The sequence below is a fragment of the Stenella coeruleoalba genome, assembly GCF_951394435.1.
Source record: "Stenella coeruleoalba genome assembly, chromosome: 17".
Classification (NCBI taxonomy): Eukaryota; Metazoa; Chordata; class Mammalia; order Artiodactyla; family Delphinidae; genus Stenella; species Stenella coeruleoalba.
Window position 1 is genome coordinate 46,590,657 of NC_137163.1, and position 24,240 is coordinate 46,614,896.

Sequence of the window (24,240 nt, forward strand, 5' to 3'; positions counted from 1 at the left end):
TAATGGTACGGGGAACCTCCTCTCCAGTGGCAGCCTTAATGTTGATCTGGGTAGTTGCCAGTCCATTGCTAAGACTGAATCCATTAATTGTTATCTGAATTTGTCCTCTGTTAATCATTTCAATAACTGCCTCTGCAATAGTATTCATAGGAATGACAGGCATATTAAGAGCCGTATTACTGCTGTCTGCGTTGTCTCCTCCATCAGGACATTTCATCTTGACAATCTGCACATCTGGGAGACTATCAAGAAATGCTTTGAGGTCGATGCCATTCAGCACAATCCGATTGTCATAAATGTGCCCATTGGACTTAAAATCGATGACTGCCTTCTTCTTCAGGTGAGGGAACATATTAGCATGATCACCAATAAAGAAAGTATGGGGCATATAAGCCAGTTTCTCAGAATACTGCTCAGCAACTTCAGCAGGTGAAGTTTCCTGATCAGTGATGATATAATCCATGAAAAGCACGCCACTGGTCCCAGGGTAGCCCAGCCACATTGCCTGAATAGGAGCTGGCCTGAGAGCAAAGAGTTCATTTCGAGCACCCCTGGTATAACCATTCATATTTACAAGGATGTGTATACCATCTTGATGGATGCGATCAGCTGCTTTCCCATTGCATGGAATCTGAGAAAGATCAATGAAATGATGGGCTTCTGCCATCACCTTCGCTCGGAAGTTTGTGCCATCATCTGGGCTCAGGGCATAACAGAATACCTCAAATTTATCAGGATTCTGCATGCCTGGAATAGACTGCATAAGATGAGAAGTAGGATGATTCCCAAAGTCAGAACTCACGTATCCTACACGCAGTCGACCATCACTGAGCTTCAAGTCTTTTGGATGTTCGTACGGTGATTTATGAAGGGCACTGATCTCATCCAAGCAGAGGTTCCCATGGCTCTCAGCAATAGCCTTCCTGAAGCCATGAGAAAGAGGATAGAGCATACTATGATGAGGCTGCACAGAAGGCAACCTATTCTTCTCCAGCTGGTCAGCCACAATGCTGACCAACTTCTTCATTCGCTCATCATAGTCTGTCCAATCACAGACAATCTGCAGGCAATGAGCCAAATCACAATAAGCGTCAGGAAAATCAGGTTCAAGCTTCAGAGCAGTGCGATAAGAAGCAATTGCTTCTGGAATATTCCCTGAATACTTGTGAATGGAAGCCACATTGCTGTGGGCATCCGCAAGTGCAGGGTTAATCTGAATGGCACGAGTATAACACTGCAAGGCTCCCTGAACATCCTGCATCTCCTTTAGGGTGTCTCCCATGTTACAGTAGGCATCAGCAAAGGTAGGACTGATTCGAACAGCCTCCTTATAATGCATCAGAGCTTCCTGCAGTTTTCCCTGCTGCTGCAATACACTTGCTAAATTTGAATGGGCAACAGCAAACTCTGGGAAGACTTCTAATGCTTTACAATACAAGCGAACTGCCTCTTCAAAGTTTCCCTGGTCTCCTTTGATATTGGCTAGGTTATTCAGAGAGTCTGCATGGGTGGGACACAGCCGCAGAGCTGTATTATAACACTCTTCTGCTTCGGCAACACTGCCCTTCTCTTCCAGAGCGTTGGTTGGCTAGGTTGCAGTAAGCATCAGGGAAATGTGGTTGCAATTCAATAGCTCGCCTGTAGGTGTCTACTGCCAGATCCATCAGGCCTTGCTCATAGTATACACAAGCCAGGTTGGCATGTACCACTGCATGATTTGGGCTCAAGCTTAGGGCACAAAGGTAAGCTGCCACAGCTCTGTCAAAAATCCGTGCCTCTTTCAAGACATTTCCTAAATTGATATAAGGATCCAGAAAATTGGGGTCAAGGGTGACAGCCTTTTCAAAGTGATGAATTGCAAGCCAAATCTCCCCTTGTGCATTGAAAACACAGCCAAGATTACTCCAAGCTACTGCAAAGTTCGGTTGCGTCTCCATTGCTTTCAAATAACATGCCTTGGCTCCTTCCAAGCGACCCAGGGCTTTGAGCAGGTTCCCCAGGTCACTGCAAACACAGTACAAATCAGGATTGCACTGAAGAGCAGAGACGTAAGCTTGTACTGCCCCTTCCATGTCGCCTGTTGCTACCAAAGCGGCTGCCAGGTTAATATAACCATCGATGAAATCTGGTTTGAGATGCAATGCATGCCGGTAATGCTCAATCGCTTCCTGCAACTGCCCTCTTTCCTTGTACACATTCCCCAAATTCGAATAGGCTTCTGCCAGAAGAGGGTTCTGTTTAATTGCCAGAGTACTAAAGTGGGCAGATCTGTCCAGCCTTTGACACTGGAAGTGTAGAGATGAAAGTAATAAAAGTACTCCAGTATTGTCTGGCTCTTGTCTCCACAGCTGCATGCAGTGTCTCTCAGCTGCCTCAAAATCTCCTGCCTGATATTCTCATGTGCCAACTCAGCTAACCCTTGGAAGGAAAGCATACGTTTTGTTGGTTCTGTGCTGTCGGCCACGTTGCCCACAGAAGACGTCATCTGGAGCTTCTGGAGAGAGTGAGAAAAGGGGGTAATTGAGTCCCGCTGCCGCCACTACTGGCAAGAATGTTTCTAGAGGTAGCAAATACGAGGGCAGCAGCCATACCACTGCTTTGGTAGGCTTAAGCGGCGGCAACAGTTACAGGCACCGAACCTTAGGAACTCTGGTTGGCCATCTACCTCTCATGCTCTTGAAATCTTAATTCTTAACCCTGCCCTCTTCCACCATTTTTCTCCTAATCAGGGAATAAAAATTACCTATACACTTGCCTTAGAAGAAATCAAAAGTCAGTAGTCCAAACACTGTTTAAAATTTTGTTTTCTGTCCAGTTGGGAAGGAAATACATGATTGACTTTACTTCATCATTCATGTAGTCAATGTGGAAAACATTAGGGCCGTGAATTTCAATACAGTAAGATCAGAAAATTTTAAATTGGCCTTCCCAAACCACTAATAAGTAACCGATGTTGCATATAATGCTAAAATCTTAGAGACTGAGTTTGATATTTTAAAAGTTCTGAAAGGATTAGCTAATTTCTCTTCATCATACTTCTCATGCCTCAAACCTGAGTATTACTTTTTTAAAAATAAATTTATTTATCTTTATTTATTTATTTTTATTTTGGCTGCGTTGGGTCTTCAATGCTGCGTGCAGACTTTCTCTAGTTGTGGCGAGCGGGGGCTACTCTTTGTTGGGGTGCCTGGGCTTCCATCACAGCAGCTTCTATTGTTGTTCCACAACTCTATGGGTTCCTTTTTAGGTCCTATGAAGAACCCTAGAAATTAGTTCGTGGAATTATAGGTTTTTGCAAAAATTGTCAAAAGTGAGATATTTTAACTTCCATCAGTTAAGACCAGCGTCTCTTTCTTTGCCAATTTTCCTTCTATCATACTCCGCTATGTTGGATCATATTGGAATGGCCACAGGCTTTTTTGAAATCTGGCTAAGGAGATTTTCTTTTTTCTGTGGTACGCGGGCCTCTCACTGTTGTGGCCTCTCCCGTTGTGGAGCACAGGCTCTGGACGCACAGGCTCAGCGGCCATGGCTCACGGGCCTAGCCGCTCCACGGCATGTGGGATCTTCCCGGACCGGGACACGAACCCGTGTCCCCTGCGTTGGCAGGTGGACTCTCAACCACTGCGCCACCAGGGAAGCCCTAGGGAGATGTTTTAAGTGAGGCTATTATGTGATTTTCAGACACCGCCATATGTAATTGACTATATACCATCCCATTACAGGAATAACTTCCAGTACTCATACTGACTACTCTACTGACTTAACTAGCACGAGACACAGAAGCATAAGGACAAACACCACCTTACAATATAGCCATGTCTTGCACTTCACAGCTCTCAAAGCATGTGCGTTTGAAGAAGAAAAAAAGAACTGAAAAGTACAAAACCAGAAGCTAATCTGTGGAAAATTATTTCAATCATCAGGCATGTGAAAGATAAGTCAAAGATTCAGTTCTCATCAATGCTTAGTCAAAACGGAAATTTTCTTCTGTCAAGAATATACTCCAGGGGCTTCCCTGATGGCGCAGTGGTTAAGAAGCCACCTGCCAATGCAGGGGACAAGGGTTCGAGTCCTGGTCCGGGAAGATCCCACATGTCACGGAGCAACTAAGCCAGTGTGCCACAACTACGGAACCTGCGCTCTAGAGCCCGTGAGCCACGACTATTGAGCCTGCGAGCCACACCTACTGAAGCCTCCGTGCCTAGCGCCCGTGCTCTGCAACAAGAGAAGCCACCGCAATGAGAAGCCTGTGCACCGCAACGAAGAGTAGCCCCCAGTCCCTGCAAGTAGAGAAAGCCTGCGCACAGCAACGAAGACCCAACACAGCCAAAAATAAATAAATAAATAAATAAATAAATAAATAAATAAATAAATAAATAAATGAATGAATGAATGAATATACTCCGTCAACAATGTGTGTAATGGAATGGTGTGAATGAGTATTTTATCAGAATCCCTGTAATGCACAAACCTATAGCAGTACTGAAATCAGTAATGCATTTATAATAGTAAATACTTATGAGGAAGTAATGCATAGAGGTTTTCTCAAAGTTAACAATGAAAATTAATGTGACATTATCAATAATAAATTGTGAAGCTGAAATAAACTTTTCTAAACTATTAATAACTAGAAGCAAATTCTAATCAACCATGTTACAAGAAATCTATGTCTAAAAACTACAAAGTTTATTTCTTAAAATTTTATTTCGAAAATACATAAACTGTCGTATGAGGAGGCAGTTAAAGAATATATAGCTAAAAGAGTGGGGGAAAAGTTTTATAGAGACACATCTGGCAGTAGTTAATTTTTAAATGTCATTTTTCTAGATTTTGTGACACCTATAGTATTGATATTTGAAAGCATTTAAAAAATTGTAATTTGAACATTTGCTACTTCCAGGTAGAATAAAATATTTTGAAGCAAAACAACGTTTCCACTGAGAAAAACAAAAAAAGCCAAATAAAATAGCCAGCATTCAATCAAAAACGGACTTGAGGATATGGGGAGGGGGAAGGGTCATCTGTGACAAAGTGGGGGAGAGGCATAGACATATATACACTAACAAACGTAAGGTAGATAACTATTGGGAAGCAGCCGCGTAGCACAGGGATATCAGCTCGGTGCTTTGTGACCGCCTGGAGGGGTGGGATAGGGAGGGTGGGAGGGAGGGAGATGCAAGCGGGAAGAGATATGGGAACATATGTGTGTGTGTGTAACTGATTCACTTTGTTATAAAGCGGAAACTAACACACCTTTGTAAAGCAATTATACCCCAATAAAGATGTTACAAAAAACACAAGAAAATATATAGGTGAAGTGTAAAAGGGTTGGAATAGATATACCATAACAGTAAAAACAAAACAAAACAACAACAACAGAACTGGAGTGGCTAAGAAAATATCAGAAAAAAATTACATTTTAAGACGAAAATTTTTACTAGCGACAAAGACATTTTAAAATGATTATTCCATCTAGAATGCATAATAATTATAAACTTATATGCACCTAACAACAGGACTTCAAAATACAATGAAGGAAAATCGGCACAACAGAAAAGAGAAACAGACAGTTCTACAATAATAGTTGGATACTTTAATACCCTTCTTTCAGTAGCAGAACAACAGAAAATCAACAAGAAAATAAAAACCTTGAACAGCATTATCAATCAAGTAGACGTAACAGCCATCTATAAAACATTCCACCCAACAGCATCAGAATATACATTCTTTTCAAATGCACATGGATATACTATATGCTAGGCCATAAAACAAATTTCAGTACATTTTAAAGGACATAAACAATACAGAGAGTGCTCTCAGATGACAACAGAATGCAATAAGAAATCGTTAACAGAAAGAAATTTGTTGAAAATCACAAATGGAAATTAAAGAATATATTCCTAAATAATTCATGGGTCAAGTAAGAACTCATAAGGGGAATTAGAAATAATCTGAGATGAATTAAAATGAAAGTATAACATATGAATACTTGATTGGTCCCACATACTCTTCTGAAAAGCAGAGGGGTTAGACAAAGAGATCTAAATTAATTAAAAAATCATTTATTATTCTGGGAATAAAAAGAACTGGGCTTAGTCTCAGTTTTGCCTTTATCTTTGTGTCTGTTGATTATCTTGGAATAGTCATTACATAGTCAAAATACAGTTGCCAGCTCAGGAATCAAATACTGTCATCTCTAGGGCTACCATAACAAGATACCACAAACTTGTTAGCTTAAAAGAACAGAAATTTATTTTATCACAGCTCTAGAGGCCAGAAGTTCAAACTCAAAGTGTTGAGAGGGCCATGTTCTTTCTGACGCCTCAAGGGGAGGATCCTTCTTTGTCTTAACCAGATTCTGGTGGTGGCCATCAATCACTGGTGTTGGCAGTTGTTTGATTTGCAGCTGCATCACTCTGGTCTCTTTCACTGTTGTCACATGGAATTGTCTCTGTGTGTTTCTGTCTCTGGAAACAATTTGAATAGAAATTTCTATTTTTAAAAAACAAACTGTTGATTATTATGCTCTATTTAGATACTTCCTATAACCCACACCCACCTCCATTTCCCCATATGTATTTGAGAAGGAAAGAGGAACTCCTCTGAGCTATCATATTGGAAAGAATCAATAATACAATGTTTTACTAGAGATGCCTCTTATCTAAAATATTTGAATTAAATATAAAACCGGGGGAAATTATCGCCCAGTTTCCCTCTTCTAGAGGCATGTTCTAAATGATAGGCAGCAGAATATTTTATACCCATGAGGTTTGCTGACATTATTGATTTGGTCCAGGATCTGTATTTTCTCTCTAAAGAAAACAGTATTCTCTCTTTACTTTCTTTAATATATAATGTTGGTGTCTTAAGTTTATTGTCAGAGAGGATGCTTATATTTCAAATGGTTTGGTTGTATTTCACCAGTATTATTACAAGATAGTCAAACAATGGCTGGGCTCCAGGATAGACCTCAGTCCCTTTGTTCCACTGGGATACTGATCTGAAAGCCACTGTTTTCTTATATTCCAAAGACCAAATAAATAAAACAAATAAATAAACAAACAAAAAAAAAGTCAATGAAACTATTTTAAAACCAACTCTCTTTTCTTCCTCATCCATGTTAATTCTCTTCTACCTAAAATTGCTTCCTGGAAGTGATTTTTATGTTTCTTAGAGCTTCTTTATGTATATATCCACACTAATGCAACAAAAACTGTGCCTTGTAGATCTTATACTTTTTCCATTTGAATAACTATTTTCTCATGTCATATAGAGTTTATCCATTGTCCTAGATATGCATTTTTCCTGTGTATTTGAGCATCATAGGAAGATAAATTCTACTCTTGAAAATGTTAACTGGTCACTGAGACACAGAAAGCTATTATTCTTACCAGTTTTCAATAGTGAGTAGATTTTGTAGGGGTGGAATTTTAAGATGTAAGTATACTGTTTTTCTACACTCAAATTCCGTTCCCCTTATCATAGAAATTGACCAGTGAAGTGTGCTGCTGACTTTTCAGAATCCGTGTACATATAATCCATTAGGGTATTAGATATAACATTGGTCAGAAAAGCATACTGTGAAATGTTGCTTTTATTTAAACTCCCACTATTTTCACTACATGGTTTCAAGATTTTACTTCATTATTGTCCTCTGGTGGTGGGCTCTGTGAACTGCATATTTACGGGTCTGGAGCACATATCTTCCTGGAGGTATACAACTCCTCAGGTACCAGCTAAAGAGTAGATGATAAGAAGCATTCAGATTTATTAAAACTCGTTAAGAATATCAGTAGCCTGACTGTTGTTTCTAAAAATATAAAATATTTATCCTTCTGTTGTCAAACAACCATATTTCATGAAAAGAAGTATAAATTCTTTTTTGCTTGCAATAGAAGAACAATAATTGAAGATATTCTTCATTTGGACCAAATACCTTCTCTGAAAATATAAGTTAAAATAGGAGTTGAAATTTCCAAAATATTCTTTAGGAAATAAAACTCCATATATAATTTCAAATTATAATTTAATTTTACCTTAAATTTAAATATCTATATTGAATTTAATTTAAGGAAGGAAGAAAGAAAGAAGAAAAGAAGGAAAGAAAGAAAGAAAGAAAGAATGGAGGGAGGGAGGGAAGGTGGGAGGAAGGAAGGAAGGAAGGGAGGAGGGAAGGAAGAAGGAAAGAAAGAAAGAAAATAAAGTAAAATATAATAAGGTTATTAAATTAAAAACTACTTATTAAGAAAAAAAACGAACGGATAGAACCTTTGGATAAATGGTGGAAGCAGAGCTATACAGACAAAATCTCATACAGAAGCATACACTTACAAACTCACAAAAAGAGGAAGAGGGGAAAAAATCATAAATCTTGCTCTCAAAGTCCACCTCCTCATTTTGGGATGATTCTTTGTTTAAATGAGGGAAGGAAAGAAGGAAGGAAGGAAGGAAGGAAGGAAGGAAGGAAAGAAAGAAAGAAAGAAAATAAAGAAAGAAAGAAAGAAGATAAAGTAATATAAAATAAAGTTATTAAAATAAAAATAATTATTAAGAAAAAAATTTAAAAAAAAACAGACAGAACCCTAGGACAAATGGTGGAAGCAAAGCTATACAGGCAAAATCTCACAGAGAAGTATACACATACACACTCACAAAAAGAGGTAAAGGGGAAAAAATGATAAATCTTGCTCTCAAAGTCCACCTCCTCAATTTGGGATGATTCGTTGTCTATTCATGTATTCCACAGATGCAGGGTACATCAAGTTGATTGTGGAGCTTTAATCCGCTGCTTCTGAGGCTGCTGGGAGAGATATCCCTTTTTCTTCTTTGTTCTCACAGCTCCCAGGGGCTCAGGTTTGGATTTGGCCCCGCCTCTGCGTGTAGGTCGCTGGAGGGCGTCTGTTTTTCACTCAGACAGGACGGGGTTAAAGGAGGAGCTGATTCGCGGGCTCTGGCTCACTCAGGCCGGGGGGAGGGAGGGGCACGGAGTGCGGGGCGAGCCTGCGGCGCCAGAGGCTGGCGTGACTTTGCACCAGCCTGAGGCTCACCGTGCGTTCTCCCGGGGAAGTTGTCCCTGGATCCCGGGAACCTGGCTGTGGCGGGCTGCACAGGCTCCCCGGAAGCAGGGTGTGGATAGTGACCTGTGCTCGCACACAGGCTTCTTGGTGGCGGCAGCAGCAGCAGCCTTAGCGTCTCATGCCCGTCTCTGGGGTCCGCGCTTTTAGCCACGACTCGCGCCCGTCTCTGGAGCTCCTTTAAGCAGCGCTCTTAATCCCCTCTCCTCGCGCAGCAGGAAACAAAGAGGGAAGAAAAAGTCTCTTGCCTCTTCGGCAGCTCCAGATCTTTTCCCGGACTCCCTCCCGGCTAGCCGTGGTGCACTAACCCCTTCAGGCTATGTTCACTCCACCAACCCCAGTCCTCTCCCTGCGCTCTGACTAAAGCCCGATCCTCAGCTTGCAGCCCCGCCCACCCCCGCAGCTGAGTAGACAAACCTCTCGGGCTGGTGAGTGCCAGTTGGCACCTATCCTCTGTGCGGGAATCTCTCCGCTTTGCCCTCCGCACCCCTGTGGCTGTGCTCTCCTCCACGGCTCCAAAGCTTCCCCCCTCCGCCACGCGCACTCTCCTCCCGCGAAGGGGCTTCCTAGTGTGTGGAAACCTCTCCTCCTTCACAGCTCCCTCCCACTGGTGCAGGTCCCGTCCCTATTCTTTTGTCTCTGTTTTTTCTTTTTTTCTTTTGCCCTACCCAGGTATGTGGGGAGTTTCTTGCCTTTTGGGAGGTCTGAGGTCTTCTGCCAGCATTCAGTAGGTGTTCTGTAGGAGTTGTTCCACGTGTAGATGTATTTCTGGTGTATCTGTGGGGAGGAAGGTGATCTCCGTGTCTTACTCTTCTGCCATCTTCCCCTCCCAGCTATCCGTTTTTTCTAGACTTTTCTTTCTTCAGTTCACAAAGGGGCCCCTGAGGATTAAGCAGAGGAACGTCAGGGTTTCTTCCAGGCCAGCTTCAGCCCTGGGATGTTCAGGGCAGACTCTCATTACAAACCTCAGTTTCTGAGGCTCCTGGCTTATGGCCATTTAGTATAGAAGGAGGCTCCTGGCTGGGGAAGGCTCAGACAAAAAGATGCAGGTTCTAATCTGTGGCAGTGGGCAGTGGGCGGGGGGGGGGGGGGGGGGAGGTGGTGGTGTCAGTGCAGGAAGAGGCATTCCCTGCCTTAGGCATTTAAACCATTGCCTTCTCTTCAGGATGGCTCACCTGCAAGATTCTGTGGGGTCCGCCTCCTGGCACCATGCTACAATTGCCGGATTTTGGGTCTGGAGCAACCCAGGTCTTCGTCCGGCATTTCCGGAGAGTGCTTTCTCTTCGGAGCACGTCTGGGGACTGGCTTCTCTGCTTCCACCTTGGCTGGCGTGGCCAAAGGAGCATCTTCCAAGGGGAAGAGAGGGAAGACATTCCAGTTTGGAAAAATAAAAGCAAAGACACACTCTTCGCTACCTTGTCCTGCCCCAAATATAAATTCATAGCACCTTCACATTTTTACAACTATGGACTTAAAAAGACCAAGAGGGTAAGGGGCCTACCCAGTGTTACACAGGTAGTGGAGAGGTGTTCTGTTCAATGATTAGGTTCATGTTGGGGCTCCGGATTTACAGCTGATAGGAATGTGAGGACAAGCTCATGCCATTTCAAACATTTCCAAGTGATACTGAGAGAGATGTTAAAGGTGCAAAACAAGGGTGCTGAATGACCTCACAAAGTGGGAATGGTGGGCCCATTTTAACATGAAATTGAAAAGAAATTCATGACAAAAGGACATCATAGAAAATGACAACATAATCATAACACTCCCCTCTCCCGTGGAAGTAAAATTCATTAGAATCCTCTCTCTCTCTACCATGAAAGGATGAGATAAAGCCTCAGCAGCAGCCCCCGTGAAAAACATGGTCAACAGGGTGAAGAGGTGTTACTAAGACCATATGGTGCGACTCAGAGAAGCAAAGAGACAACTCTGCCCTTAGCCTGATGAGGCCCACAGGAAGGAACATTTGTGGCAACCTTGGATAGTGTGGCAATGAGAGAGAACCTTCTTTAGGAGGGGACTCCCTGCTGCCGACCTTGAAAGAGCAAATATGGGACATTCGTTTACTGTGGCTCTTGCAGAGGCGATGTGCCCAGAGGTTGGGCCACCCTGCTTGACAATCAAAGCACCTTGTATTCCTGTGCTGCTTGAAAGCTCCAATCGCCGGATTTTGGGTCTGGGGCAACCCAGGTCTTCGTCCAACCATTCCAGAGAGTGCTTTCTCTTCGGAGCACGTCTGGGGACTGGCTTCTCTGCATCTACCTTAGCTGGCGTGGCCAAAGGAGCATCTTCCAAGGGGAAGAGAGGGAAGACATTCCAGTTTGGAAAAATAAAAGCAAAGACACACTCTTCGCTACCTTGTCCTGCCCCAAATATAAATTCATAGCACCTTCACATTTTTACAACTATGGACTTAAAAAGACCAAGAGGGTAAGGGGCCTACCCAGTGTTACACAGGTAGTGGAGAGGTGTTCTGTTCAATGATTAGGTTCATGTTGGGGCTCCGGATTTACAGCTGATAGGAATGTGAGGACAAGCTCATGCCATTTCAAACATTTCCAAGTGATACTGAGAGAGATGTTAAAGGTGCAAAACAAGGGTGCTGAATGACCTCACAAAGTGGGAATGGTGGGCCCATTTTAACATGAAATTGAAAAGAAATTCATGACAAAAGGACATCATAGAAAATGACAACATAATCATAACACTCCCCTCTCCCGTGGAAGTAAAATTCATTAGAATCCTCTCTCTCTCTACCATGAAAGGATGAGATAAAGCCTCAGCAGCAGCCCCCGTGAAAAACATGGTCAACAGGGTGAAGAGGTGTTACTAAGACCATATGGTGCGACTCAGAGAAGCAAAGAGACAACTCTGCCCTTAGCCTGATGAGGCCCACAGGAAGGAACATTTGTGGCAACCTTGGATAGTGTGGCAATGAGAGAGAACCTTCTTTAGGAGGGGACTCCCTGCTGCCGACCTTGAAAGAGCAAATATGGGACATTCGTTTACTGTGGCTCTTGCAGAGGCGATGTGCCCAGAGGTTGGGCCACCCTGCTTGACAATCAAAGCACCTTGTATTCCTGTGCTGCTTGAAAGCTCCAATCGCCGGATTTTGGGTCTGGGGCAACCCAGGTCTTCGTCCAACCATTCCAGAGAGTGCTTTCTCTTCGGAGCACGTCTGGGGACTGGCTTCTCTGCATCTACCTTAGCTGGCGTGGCCAAAGGAACATCCCCGTAGAGCCGGTAGCCACCAACCAGGCAGTATGTCTCCCCGTGCCAGCCCAACTGCGTTTCTCCACACCCGCGGTACAGGACATGGTAGTGACCAGGTGTAGGACGAGAAACGGGAGGCACTGCTGCTGCAAAGAAAATCAGAACTGATCAGTCACTTCTGCTGTGCACAGTCTCCTGCCAGAATTTCCCTCTCTCATGTCTCTCCCAGTTTCTGGCTGAAGACCTTTTAATCTACTTGACGTCCAAAACACAGCCTTGGCCCATCATCTCTATGAGTCCCTAGAGAAGGGACACTGGCTGCAAAAGCAATCCCTAGAGCCTAGGGCTGCAGCAGATGAGGAAGTCTCTTCACCGTTCCCAGGGAAAACAGTAGAACCCGAAAGTAATTGCAATCATGATCCTCTCCATCTCTCCCTTCCGCAACAGAGAAAACATTTCTTGCAGTCTGTCACTTCTGAGGCTTTCATGGAAATGTCTTTCAAGTTTTGGAAAAAAATAATCTAATATAAATTGGTTAAGAACCCTGCCCACCTTGGCAACCCCTCTTGGCCCCATTTATACTGCCTATTTCAACCACACTGAATTCTAGCTGTCTAATACTTTTATGTCGATTAGAACAAGGACAAATACTGAGGCAGAGTGATCAGGAGACTCAGAACCGGGTTCTGGGTACCAAGTCTAGCCTCCTGGGACACCATCTCCTCAGCCCTCCATTCTCATTAGCACTTCATCACCCCCCCCCCTTCGTTCTTACGGTCTTCCCATCAATATGGCAACACCCTCTCCCCTAGTACTCAGCAACTCAGTAAGGGATGTGTCTGAGGGGACCGATATAGATGTCTCCATGATAGCAAAGTGGTGCCTGGGTTTGGAGGTGCGGTTCAAGAGTGGTCCGGTTCCTCAAACCGCTCCATTTACAATTTGCCAACAAAAATGCACTTGTCTTTTGTTAATAGGCCAATCAGGAAAGGGTCTGAATGGAAGCATCCTGTAGCCCAAAGGGTAAGGCTACATTTATAAAGCTCAGAACCGTCCTGCACACTTGTCCAGGGATGACCTTTCACTTGTCCTCAGCAGTGAGAACTGTGCGTCCCTGAAGGCGTCCCAGGTCACCGGTATTACTTACATCTGGGAAAGTGCTCAGCTGTACGTAGTTGGCAACCCCCACAGGAACATGTGCCAGCCAGGTGAGGTTGTGTGTGTATCATACCTCCTGTAGAGTTGCCCTGTCTGGGTGTACCTGCTGCACTGCCCACCCAGGGAACAGAGCACAGGTTAGAGTACACATACACTATCCGGTCACACATTCTCACACAGACAGCCAAAAAGATTGGTATCTGGTGGAGAACTGGTAGAGAAGTTTCTCTGAGTGCAGCCCGTTTGCACAGTTATGCTGCCATGGAAACTCTGAGAATGCCTGTGAGGGCATCACTACCCAGTGAGGTCATATATGGAACCTTTGACTTGAGGGGCAGGCTTGAGGAGGAGGGGCAGTTTTGTGGAGGAGAACAGGGTAGAGGCAAAGGTACTCTGCCTCGCCCCTCACCCCTGGGCCTCCCCACCCATGCCCTAGTGTAGTAGACACCCCACGTGGGGTGTGCCAGTGGGCTGGCACAGCCGCAGGGGCCACAGGAGGGCAAGAGAGACCCATATCCTGAGTTTGGCTTGAGAGACAAGATTAACGTAAGAGACAGCTAGGTTGTATGGCACTGACCCTAAGAGGCAGAGATTTGTGTGGCCTGGGGAATCAGGGAAGGCTCCTTGGCAGTCGGCCTGAAGGACAAGTGAGATTTGGACCCATGCGCAAGAGAGGGAAGACATTCCACTTTGGAAGAATAAAGGAAAAGACACACTCTTCTCGACCTTGTCGTGCCCCAAATATAAATTCATAGCACCCTCACATTTTTACAACTGAGGACTTAAAAAAACCAAGAGGTTAAGGGGCCTACCCAGTGTTACACATGTAGTGTGTACTGTAATTGTATGCTTAGGTTCTCTCTCCCTTAGAACACTAAAAGCATTTTAAGGACAGAGACCATGTGTCTTTTGTTATCCCTCTATTTCCAGCACCTAGCATTATGGCACATAATATTTGTTAAATTTATTTGTTGTCTTAGGGAAGGTGAACTGGAGATCTGAAGAATCAGGAAGCCTTATTTCTCATTTACATACCTTTTTATAATTCTTGTGGTTCTTTGATATGGCAGTCCCTGGAAACTAATACACCCAGGTACAACTTTTTAAAACTTTTTATTTGGAGATAATAATAGACTCACAGGAAGTTGTAAAAATAATACAGAGAGGTCCCACATATCCTTCACCCATTTTCCCCCAATGGTTACCAGATGCTTTCAGACCAAAGAATAGAAAAAATTAGAATATGAGATGTTTTAAATTCTTGCATTTGTACTTTTTTAAGTGGTTTATTTTTCAACTTTTCTGTCTTGTTTCTAATTTAAAAGACTATGAGATATATCCCCTCTTTTTTTGGATTTCCTTCCCATTTAGGTCACCACAGAGCATTGAGTAGAGTTCCTTGAGCTATATACAGTAGGTTCTCATTAGTTATCTATTTTATACCTAGTAGCAATAGTGTATATATGTCGATCCCAATCTCCCAATTCATCCCACCTCCCCCACTTCCTCCCTTGGTGTCAATACGTTTGTCCTCTACATCTGTGTCTCTATTTCTGCTTTGCAAATAAGATCATCTATACCATTTTTCTAGATTCCACATATAAACATTAATATATGATATCTGTTTTTCTCTTTCTGACTTACTTCACTCTTTATGACAGTCTCTGGCTCCATCCACGTCTCTACAAATGACCCAATTTCATTCCTTTTTATGGCTGAATAACATTCCATTGTATATATATACCACATCTGTTTTATCCATTCCTCTGTCCATGGACATTATATGTATACATATAGCTGATTCACTTTGCTGTACAGTAGAAATTAACACAACACTGTAAAGCAACTACACTCCAATAAAAATTAATTTTTTAAAAAATTAGAAAAATAAATAAATAAAAAGAACTTACAGGAATAAAAGGCATTGAAGTTAAAAAAACAAGCAAAACAAAAAAACAGACTATGAGAGATTTCAAGCATGCCATTTCAAGCTACCATGTCCCTAAAATAGCACATGCAGATATAAATAACCTTTATTCTCAGTAAATGGAAAATATGACTTAATATGATTCTACAGAATTTTGAATAGATGAATTCAACATATAGGTGTGAGCCTTGTTTTTTAGCCTAATTTGCATAATTATTCTCATGTTTTTTGTTTCTCATTTAGTTGATGTAGTTTAGCATCAGTATTCTTTAGGTTTCCTGTCATCAGCCATTCATTATGGGCATTAATTAAACACTGTACATATCACTAAGAATACATATTTTTTAAGCTGTATAATGGTGAAACTATCATGAAAGCTAAAGTTTGAGGTTGTGATAAAAAATTGAAGCCAGATATTTAGAAGGTCTGCAATAAAAAGAATCTTAGCATTTAAATGAGTTTAGAAGCACTGAAATACAGGAATCAGCAGATCAATATTATACTATCTATCTCGAAAAGAAATGAAAGAAGGTGTGTGGAAAAACAGCACTCTCATTTGTCTGCAGAAAAAGAAAGCTGGAACAACCTCAGTGAAGGTCAATTCAACAATACAAACCAAAATTACAAATGAACATAACTCTTTTGTCCAGCAGTTCAGCTTCTAGGGCATATATATGGATACACTTACACATGTATGAAATGACATATGTAATGATTACTTATTGCAGCATAATTTGTAACAGTAAATATGTGGAAACCAGCTAAGTGTCCACCAATGAGGGGTAAATTATGGCATATCCATCATTTAAAAAAAAAAAGTTGAGAAAGCTTTTTATGCATTTGTATGGAAAGATATCTGAAATAGATTACTAAGTGAAAGACAAGCAAGGTGAACAGGTATATACTGTAATACTAATTAAATAAAAGTAAGAGACATAATATACACCCACATGTATTATTTATTTTGTATTTAAACCTATTAACCTTTTATTGAAGTGTAACATATATATATATACAGAAAAGTGCACATTGTGTAACCTCAAAGAATTTTCATAACTGAACATACCCATGCAACTGGCACCAAGAGTCTAGGTCCTAGATCAAGAAACAGAACATTTCTATCACCCCAGAGGCCTCATCCTGTCCCTTCTAGTCACTATGACCACTCTACAAGAGTAGACATTACCCTGATTTCTAAAAGCATAGGCTAGTTTTGCTTGTTTTTGTACTTAATAGGAATTGACTCATAAAATGTATACTCTTCTGTGTCTAGCTTTTTCATTCAGTATTGTATTTGTGCAATTCATCAATATTGCACACTGCTCAATATCATTGCTGTTTAGTATCCCACTGTGTAAAAAAATGGGCCACAAATCATTTACCCATTCCACTATTTATGGATATTTGGGTAATTTCCAGTTTGAAGCTATTATAAATAGCACTACTATGAAGTTTCTAGTATATGCATATGCATGTCCACATACCTAGGCAAGGAATTGCTGAGGATCTGCATATCTGCAATTTTAATAGTACTGCCATACAGTTTGCAAAATTGATTGTACCAATTGACACTCCCACCAGCAATGTGCAAGAGCTCCAATTGTTACAAAACCTCACCCACACTTGCTATATTCTGTCTTTTTAATTTTAATTATTCTTGTATTTGTGTAGTGATATTGCACTGTGGTTTTAACTTGCAGTTCTCTAATGACTGATGAGGTCGAGCACCTTTTCACATGCATTTACTATTTGCTATTTAGATATACCCTTGTGTGAAGTATCTAGGTGTTTTGCCTAATTTTCTATTGAATTATCTGTCTGTTACACTTTTAAATTTTGAACCGTGTGAATACTAATTTTTAAAAATTTTAAAGTAATGTAATTAAAATATACATAAATTTTATAGTGCTCTATGCTGCATGTTCTCTCCTTCGAGATTTATAATATACTAGTATTTCAGAAGCTCTAAAAAGTCTTAAAATTTTCACCACAGAACAGTCGGAGAAACGCTGTTTCCATTCTTGTCTAATTTTTAGCTTTCATGGAATTAATAATTGCTTCCTTTTTCTACTTGCTTATATTTTTAAGTTCTCTCTCGAATTTTATCACGTATTTCATTAGATCTATCAAACATCTATCAATATAACTACCCAAATAGTCAAAATTAGTAATCTAAATAAATTCAATTACACTAACCAGTCTTTCTGCTTGGAGTCTGCCATCTTCCTTCTCTGGTGAAAACGACTGCTCTCTAATTCTGCCACATATCTTTCACCCTGGAATTTCCCGTCACATTCTCCTGGTCCTTTTTTCTGGATCCCACATCTTTCTCTTTCTTGTCTTGCTCTCATGTTTCGTTGGAGCACATCCTCTAGTAACTTTCCCTTAAAAAAAAAAAAAAAGGTGGACGGATGGATGGAAAATAAATGTTTTCATCCTTGTATATGTGAAAATGTTTTTATTCTACTCTTACTCTTGATGGATAGTTTGACTATAGGATTCTAGGTTGGAAGTTATTGTCTTACAAAACTTGAAATTTCACTGTAGTGTTTTAGCATAAAAGTGTTATTGTTGAGAAACCCAATGCCATTCTAATTCTCATCCGTTTATTCCTGCTCCTTCCATCTGAAAACTTTTAGAATCTTCTCTTTATTCTTAGTGTTCTGATCTTTTTAATGGTGTGCTTTAACATAGGTCCTTTTTCAGTCACTGTGGGTAGCTGGTGGGTCCTTTAAATATGAACATCTTTGTCTTTTGGTCCTGGAAGAAATTCTTGAATTATTATTTTGATCATTTCCTCCCTTCTTAATTTTTGTTCTCTTTCTCTAGAATTCTGTTTGTAAACTGACTGGATGAATGAATGAATGAATGGGAAAAGTTTTCTGAGCACTCTTTGTAGCAAAAAGCTTATTAAGGAATGAACCACAGATTATCAGACCATATCTTTAATGCTAAGTATTTCATTTTAAATTATCAAATTTTAAAACACACTCTTTCATTACAGCTTCCATTTATTGTAAAATGTAACACTGCTACTCTCATTTCAGGCAATACAAAAATACAGGAAGCACTGATTTTCTGTAGGCAGAAATCCCTGATTGAAGTCAGGCATTCCCTATTACTTTTGCTTTAGAATTCATTAAATGCCTAGCATGGACTTGGTATTGTGTATAGTATTTGCACCACACTTTGCAAAATAGCCATTTCAGGTGTAGAAAAGTGTTTGTTTAAGGTAAAAAGATCTTTGCAGTCTTTTTTGGTTGGCATTAAACACCGCATTCTTCCCAGATCTACAAGAAAGAAATGTTTGCAGTCTTACCTGGAATCAAGGGAGGGACTCTCTCACGGTTACTTTTCAATCTCTGTCTGTAATTATGGACGTCAGGAGAGAAAAAAAAAAAGTCAGAAAAATAGGTCCCTAGTAGAGAAGCACTCAACAGGAACTAAACATCTGAACGTTTAGACAGGATTAAACTCTGACAGGGCTTATCAGCCACCCCCACATGACTGAAGTAGTTGGAAGTGAGGTTAGACTGGAGTCCAGGTAAGCAAGTGAATCTACACCCCTACCTGACTCACCGGGCTGAGAAGCGCGGAGCCCTAGTAAGTCACCACCGCACGTCCTCAAAGGGCTTTCCGCGCAGGAAATGGCAGCTGCCACACCCACCCCGCTACCTCTGTCTGGTGTTTGGCGACTCCCGGAAGACGCGCCGATGGGACCAGGGGAGATTCCTCCTGGGTGGGAGGGTCCGCTGACTGAGTGTGAAGCTGCGGAGAGGAAATTTCCCCACAAGAAAACCTTTCCAACCTTGTGGGTTGCGGGGAGAGAAGACAAATTGAGCGCCCCTGGCTCACTTCCCCACTCCCAAGCCCCCGCCCGAGCCCCGCCGGTGTGGCACACGTCGTCTGGTCGCCACAAGGCGGAGATCTCGGGCCTGAGGCCGAGGCCGGAGCCTTGCTGGGAGGATCGCGGGCCACTCATCCCCGCCTCGGCATCCGCCGCTGACGTCGCGTGAGAAGTCTGGGGAGGGAGGAGCTCCGAAAGGCGGGCTCGGGTGGCTGGCAGCGCCTGGGAGGGCCAGGTCGGAGAGAGGAAGCTCCTCCCCTGTGCGCCCCGCCGCCGCAGAGTTGACCAGTCTCTAGAAGAGAAGAGTCCGCTCCGGCTCCGGATAAGCAGCGGCTTGGCGTGCGCTGCGCGGAGAATGGACGGCCTCGTGACCTCATGTCCGGCAGGCTGTAGTGCCTGCCGAGCCGGCTCGCGCAGGGGGTGGAGCCGCGGGAGCGGCGGGCACTTCCGGAATCGATCGGCTGCTTGAGTGCCCGCGCCACCCGCTACCATGAACGAGGAGGCCATCTGCAGCGTCCTGCCCACCATCCCGTACCACAAGCTCGCCGACTTGCGCTACCTGAGCCGCGGCGCGTCCGGCACCGTGTCTTCTGCCCGCCACGCAGACTGGCGCGTTCGGGTGGCCGTGAAACACCTGCACATTCACAGCCCGCTGCTCGACAGGTAGGGCGCCCTGGCGGCTCCACCGCGGAGCCCCGAAATCTGCGTTCCCCACCCCACTGGCTCTAACCCCCGGCAAGCGGGCTCTGAAGCCCAAGCGACGGTGACCACTTGGGATCGGCCGCACACCTCGTCACCTCTAGGCAGCCGTTCAACGCTTGGGCTAACATGGTGGGGAGAGCAGGCTTCTCTGGAGATGCAGCAATCACGTTTCTTTTCACTGCCCTCTCCTTTTTTTCTTACTCCTGGGCCTCCTTTCTCCAGACACCAAAAATCAGCAATCACAGCCCAACTCTAAACGTCCTCTTTATTGAAATTGGGTTCTGTTTGCTTTGTTTTTCCCTTTTTTTTTTTTCTTTTTTGAAGTCGAATTCTAGGGCTGCACTGCCCAATAGGTAGCTCTTAGCCATAGGTGGCTATTAACTTTTTTTAAAAGTGGCTATTAGAAAATTTCAAATTGTATATGTGGTTCACATTATATTTTTATTGAACAGTACTGCTGTAGAGTCTGGGACGTTTTGGTTTGGGCTTTTTGTTGTTTTTGGTTTACACATGTAGGCATGAAAGTTTAGATATCAAACTCAATTTAGTTTCTCCTCTTACCGTCACAGGGAAGGAAGCCTGTCTCTAGAGGAAACTTGTATTATTTTTGCTAACAATAAACTGAAATCAGAAAGCTGTTAAATGACCCAAACTTTTGAATGTCTCTCCCATCCTGGACCAAGTTTAGTGCAATGTCCAGATTTCAAGGGAAGGCTAGATTAGTTCCTGTTTCCAGAAAAACCTTTCAACCGTATATATTAATCAGTGAGTCTAGTCACTAGTCTTGTGTATTTTCCTTCCAATAGGAATTTAACTAGGCCCTGCATTCAATTCTTAGTGAGTTAACATCCATGACTGCAACATTCTCCTCTCCTCCCCCTATATCTAAAGTGAAAATACATCATGCTAGATGCCTGATTAGCTAGAGGCTGTCAGTATCCAACAGCAGATAAATTCCTCAGCTTCAGCCCTGCTAATGGTATTGACTTTCATCTGCCTGTGGCTTTTACTTGCTCTCTTGCTATCAGGCTTGGATGGGCTAGATCTCACAGTAAGTTTGAGACACCTCTAGAAATTGTTCCCGCTTCTTGTGTACCATAATCCTGATTTAGTGATATACAGGGTATATTTACCCTGGGTCTTGAATTCTGTGGAGCAATTACTGGGAAATTATGTGTATGTAGTCAACTTTGAAGGGTGGTGGTTGATTAGAGAGGGTAGATGTATTTTAGAATCAACTATTAAAATGTGTGGAAATCTAGCACTGATGGACTCCTTAGGTATTTTAAAGGAGATTGATCCTCCCATTTTGGATGCTGCTTCTCAAGATTTTAATTTATCTAAGTTTTGTGCCATTTGGGGCCAAGAAATGAAGGGAGTTCCCTCTCGTGCTCATTAACAATTTCATAATCTAAAATTCTTCACTAAATCGGGTGGGAAATTAATTCTGCCGTCAAAGACGCCATAAGGACCAGTGCAACACTCTGGCATTACTGCATCACATTTTTTCTTCCACTTGTTTCCTAGAATGTTAACATTAGCTGTATTTATGTAGTCTGAGCATAGGACTGGGCTCTGCAGTTGACTCACAGGGTGTCTTATGTCCTCACTTATGAAGTGGGAATAACAGATACATGTACTTCTTGGGCTCTGGTGTGGATAATGTTTGCATTGTTCTTTGAGATCACAAAAGAAAACTAAGTTTATGTGCTGTAACATGTTCTTATTTTAGTGATTGGTGAATTATTCTCTGTAACCTGACTTCTGCCCATGAGAGGACCTTCCCCAGCAATCTCCCAACGCCTTATGAATAGGTGAGTCTGATAGGTTGTTCAAATACCTTGTGTAAACAGTGTAACTGTTTTGTAACTGAAATTTGTTATGGGTAATTTTGGTAATATGTCTGTAAAAGCTGTTTTACATTTTTATTTTTTTAATATAAAAACCTAGTTTTAAACTGTGTTGGCTTTTTCTGTTTTCCCACTCATTCTTCCTGAAATCTGACTTCAAGAATTTTCCTTCTCTGATTAAGCAGTGAATGGAAAAAACAAAGGCTTTAGCGTCCCACAATTGCAATTCAAATCTGACTCCAAATCTGCCACTTATTGTTGGCATGACCAATAGAAATTATTAATTTATGTGAGCCTTCGTGCTCTCATATATAAAGTAGGGGTAATGAAACCAACTGTAGTAAAGTGGCCAACAAATAATAGGATCACAAGAGAAGGAAGAATGCATCATACTCTTCATGGGAGGGGGAATTAGTACATTAAGTATCAGTAAGATATCCCCTAGCATGCCCTCTCTATAATTCTTTCTCAGAGTATCCAGGAACCTTCCCAGCAAAGGTGCTACTCAATAACTGTCTTGTTGACCTACATTTCATGAGGCAAATACAGACCTGTTTCAGCTTAGGAAATATAAATTTAATTAAAGCAGGTCTCACAAACTGGTAAAATGGGTTGCCTCACAGTTGGGATATTAAGTGGCTGAAGAGCAGGGAGAAGAAGAGAAACTCTTTTATGCATTCTTGTAATTCTTGAATTTTGAAACATGTAAGTATATTACCTCTTCAAAACATAGATGACTAAGATGTTTTTGCTTTATTTTGCTTATTGTTTGTTTTTAAAGGAGGCTTCATAGTCTGGTCTGGAATGTCTGTTGCTTTTCTTATTTCGGCAGCCATTCATCAAGAGTTTGGGTGGTTTAAGCACCAACTAATCATCACTGTTTACCTAATAAGCTTCTCCTAGAGACAGTTCTCTTTCTATTACTGCTGCTACCAATACCAAATCGTCCATGGAAAAAAATTGGTGACAAATGCAGTTCACTTCATATATATGTACACACACACATACGTATACACACACATACATACACACACATATACACATATATATATGTATATACCTCCCTTAGTCAATCAGGTCAATCAGTCAGCCACCAGAGCCTGGGTATTCTATTCAGCTAGTGTTTTTCTTTCTATTTACACTGCAACCTTTATAGTTTCAGACTCTCATTGCTTCACATCTTAACTAGTATTATAATCTTCTAATACCCGGCTTTCAAACTCTACCTCCTTCTGCTGATCCTACACCTTGCTGCCAAGTTAATCATCCTAAAAGTTTGTTCCACTCCTGTCGCTCCTGTGCTCAATAACCTGTAGTCACAACTCAGTGACTACCAAATCAAGTGTAAATGCTCTCACCTGGCTTTAAGGCTCTGAGATGAGGCCCTACCCTACCCTATTCACCTTCACTCCCTTTACACACGCTGTTACACATCCTGATTCATATTAAACAATTTGTCATTTTCCAGATATAGCCTGTACTTTAACTTCCTTGAGTTCATTTGATACACATCTATTAGACAAATTCTGTGTGCCAGGTACTGTTCCAGATCCTGGGGAGACACAGATGAAAAAGAAAGGCAAAATCTCTCCCATCTTGGGGAGGGACCACATATCTTGGATGCCCTTTTTCCAGTGGTTGAAATTCTATCCATCCTTAAGGTACTGTTGACATCTCTCTCTAAAGGCTGTAGCAACTCCCTTAGCCCAGATTTACTAGTTCTCTGAGCTCCCTATATTTATTTATTTATTTGCGTGCTTATTTACTTGTTTTTGATGGCGCTTATCATATTCTGCCTTATATTTTAAGTATTTGGTTTTCTTTTTTTGCTTTTCTTATTTTTTAACTTTATTGAGGAATAATTGACAAATATAATCATATATATTTAAAGTGCAAAACATGATTATTTGCTATACATATACATCATCATGGAATAATTACCAATATCAATATAATTAACACATCCAAAGACATACAAGTGACCAATAGGTATATGAAAAGGTGCTCAACATCACTAATCATTGGAGAAGTGTAAATCAAGACCACAGTGAGTACTTATTTTTCTTAAAAAGATTTCTGGACAGTTTGAGGTCACAGACTATGTGTTTTGTTTTTTGGTTTTTTTAAACTTACTAGTCTCCATAATGCTGAGCACAGTTCTTTATTCATAATAAATGTTCAATATTTATTTGTTTTATGAATGAAAAATCAAATGAACCTGGGATCCAGAGTTAGCCCAGGGATCCATTCTAAGCATTTACCTGTTCTCAGTGTCCTTTTCCTGTGTTCCAGTATATAATTTCTAAGCATTATTGACCCTTATGCAACTATTATCATCTAGTCATTAAAATCTACAACATTTAAGTGTTTTAATATTCAGGATATTTAGAAAATTTTTACATGGTATGCAACCATAAAATTTAATATAATCGTCTAATCAAATTTGATCATTTTAATACAACATAA

At 41.7% G+C, this 24,240-nt stretch overlaps 1 protein-coding gene and 1 pseudogene across 2 annotated transcripts in view; one reads left to right on the forward strand and one right to left on the reverse strand.

The window, feature by feature from the left end:
- Positions 1–5,370: 5,370 nt before the first annotated feature.
- Positions 5,371–19,714, reverse strand: LOC307176361 (uncharacterized protein; the record flags this gene model as incomplete). The annotated part of the gene is made up of 9 exons (XM_079902402.1): positions 5,371–6,470; positions 7,644–7,739; positions 8,656–9,958; positions 10,253–10,423; positions 11,207–11,365; positions 12,149–12,436; positions 18,695–18,741; positions 18,955–18,982; positions 19,231–19,714. The coding sequence occupies 6 exons, from the start codon at positions 19,712–19,714 to the stop codon at positions 10,290–10,292; spliced, it is 1,140 nt and encodes a 379-aa protein (XP_079758528.1). The 3' UTR covers positions 5,371–6,470; positions 7,644–7,739; positions 8,656–9,958; positions 10,253–10,289.
- Positions 18,700–24,240, forward strand: part of LOC307175827 (receptor-interacting serine/threonine-protein kinase 2-like) — a 29,573-nt pseudogene continuing 24,032 nt past the window's right edge. The window contains exons 1-3 of the transcript XR_013831792.1: positions 18,700–19,885; positions 21,657–21,738; positions 23,312–23,435. The product of XR_013831792.1 is annotated as a receptor-interacting serine/threonine-protein kinase 2-like (transcript). The remainder of the gene's footprint in view (positions 19,886–21,656; positions 21,739–23,311; positions 23,436–24,240) is intronic.